The sequence below is a fragment of the Corvus brachyrhynchos genome, unplaced genomic scaffold, assembly GCF_000691975.1.
Source record: "Corvus brachyrhynchos isolate BGI_N302 unplaced genomic scaffold, ASM69197v1 scaffold212, whole genome shotgun sequence".
Lineage (NCBI taxonomy): Eukaryota > Metazoa > Chordata > Aves > Passeriformes > Corvidae > Corvus > Corvus brachyrhynchos.
Window position 1 is genome coordinate 60,072 of NW_008236768.1, and position 2,070 is coordinate 62,141.

Below are 2,070 nucleotides of genomic sequence, written 5' to 3' on the forward strand. Positions count from 1 at the left end.
CACCTTCCATGAGGGACAAACACCTGGGATCGGCCTCACTGCCACCTTCCATGAGGGACAAACACCTGGGATCGGCCCCAGAGTCACCTTCCGTGAGGGACAAACACCTGGGATCAGCCCCAGAGTCACCTTCCATGAGGGACAAACACCTGGGATCGGCCTCACTGCCACCTTCCATGAGGGACAAACACCTGGGATCGGCCCCAGAGTCACCTTCCATGAGGGACAAACACCTGGGATCAGCCCCAGAGTCACCTTCCATGAGGGACAAACATGGCGGCTCGGCCTTCCCGTCCAGAACAGGCCTGAAGAAGCTCCAAATCGACTCAAAATTTATTCAAAATCCACAAAAAAATGACCCTTCCACCCCTTAAATCTTCTCAGCTGAGCCTTTTGTGTGCTTAGCTTTGTGTGAGCTTTAAATTCTGTATTTCTATGAAGTTTAAATTCTGTCTTTCTGTGAGCTTTAAATTCTGTCTTTCTCTGAGGTTTAACTTATTTCTCCAAGGCTTAAACCCTGTATTTCTGTGAACTTTAAATTATTTCTGTGAGGTTTAAATTTGGTATTTCTCTGAGGTTTAAACTCTTTCTCTGAGCTTTAAATTATTTCTGTGAGGTTTAAACTCTGTATTTCTCTGAGGTTTAAATTCTGTATTTCTCCAAGGCTTAAACTCTGTATTTCTCTGAGGTTTTAATGATTTCTGTGAGGTTTAAACTCTGTATTTCTGTGAAGTTTAAACTCGGAGGTTAAACCCTCTCTTTCTCTGAGGTTTAAACTCTATTTCTCCGAGGCTTAAATTCTTTCTCTGAGCTTTAACTTTTTTCCCCAAGGCTTAACTCCTGCATTTCCGGGAGCTTTAAACGATTCCTGCCACGTTTCAATCCCATCTTTGACCATTCCCATGGGCTCACCTTGGGTTTCCAGCAGGTTCTGCACGACCTCCTCCAACCCCACCAGATAAATGAACTCGTTGTTGGCGGCGCTGGGCAGGAAATTCATCTCCGGGGCCGGAGGTTTGGGAGGAGGGATCTCCAGGAGCGTCTTTTCCAGCTGTTTCCGAAGGGCCAGCTTGGCAGCGGCCTGGCGGCTGCCCGGGGACTCCCCGGTGCCACCCAGGGACGTGGCACCCGCCGGGGTGGCACCGGCCTGGCCCGATGGCACCGCCGAGCCTTTCAGGGACGTGGGGGATGCCTGGGGAGAGACCGGGAATGGATTGAACGTGGGATCAGCGGGAATCAGGGCTAGGGGGTGGGAAAGGCCAGGGAATGGGTCAGGTGGGTGGGTTCCGTATGGGATCGGCGGGAATCTCTGGGGGTGGGTTCCACATGGGAGGATTGGAGGATCTTTGGGACTGGAGGATCTTTGGGATTGGAGGATCTTTGGAACTGGAGGATCTCTGGGACTGGAGGGTCTCTGGGACTGGAGGATCTTTTTGGTTGGGATTGGAGGATCTTCGGGATTGAAGAATCTTTGGGACTGGAGGATCTTTGGGATTGGAGGATCTTTGGGATTGGAGGATCTCTGGGACTGGAGGATCTTTGGAACTGGAGGGTCTTTGGGACTGGAGGATCTCTGGGACTGGAGGATCTTTGGAACTGGAGGATCCTTGGGATTGGAAGATCTTTGGGATTGGAGGATCTTTTGGACTGGAGGATCTTTGGGACTGGAGGATCTCTGGAACTGGAGGATCATTGGGATTGGAAGATCTTTGAGGGGTGGAATTGAAGGATCTTTGGGATTGAAGGATCTTTTTGGGGTGGGATTGAAGGATCTTTGAGGGGTGGGATTGGATGATCTTTGGGATTGAAGGCTCTTTTTCATTGGGATTGGAGGATCTTTGGAACTGGAGGATCTTTGGGACTGGAGGATCTTTGGGATTGGAAGATCTTTGAGGGGTGGGATTGGATGATCTTTGGGATTGAAGGCTCTTTTTGGTTGGGATTGGAGGATCTTTGGGATTGGAGGATCTTTGGAACTGGAGGATCTCTGGGATTGGATGATCCTTGGGATCGGAGGATCTTTGGCAGCCAGAACCGCCTGCCCCATCCCTGCCAGCCTCCACTCCAACC

General features: G+C 50.4%; 1 protein-coding gene across 1 annotated transcript in view; it reads right to left on the reverse strand.

The window, feature by feature from the left end:
* GATAD2A (GATA zinc finger domain containing 2A) overlaps positions 1-2,070 on the reverse strand; it is a 32,848-nt gene that overhangs the window by 8,051 nt on the left and 22,727 nt on the right. The window contains exon 7 of the mRNA XM_017727501.1: positions 913-1,192. Coding sequence (XP_017582990.1) covers positions 913-1,192 — 280 coding nt within the window. The remainder of the gene's footprint in view (positions 1-912; positions 1,193-2,070) is intronic.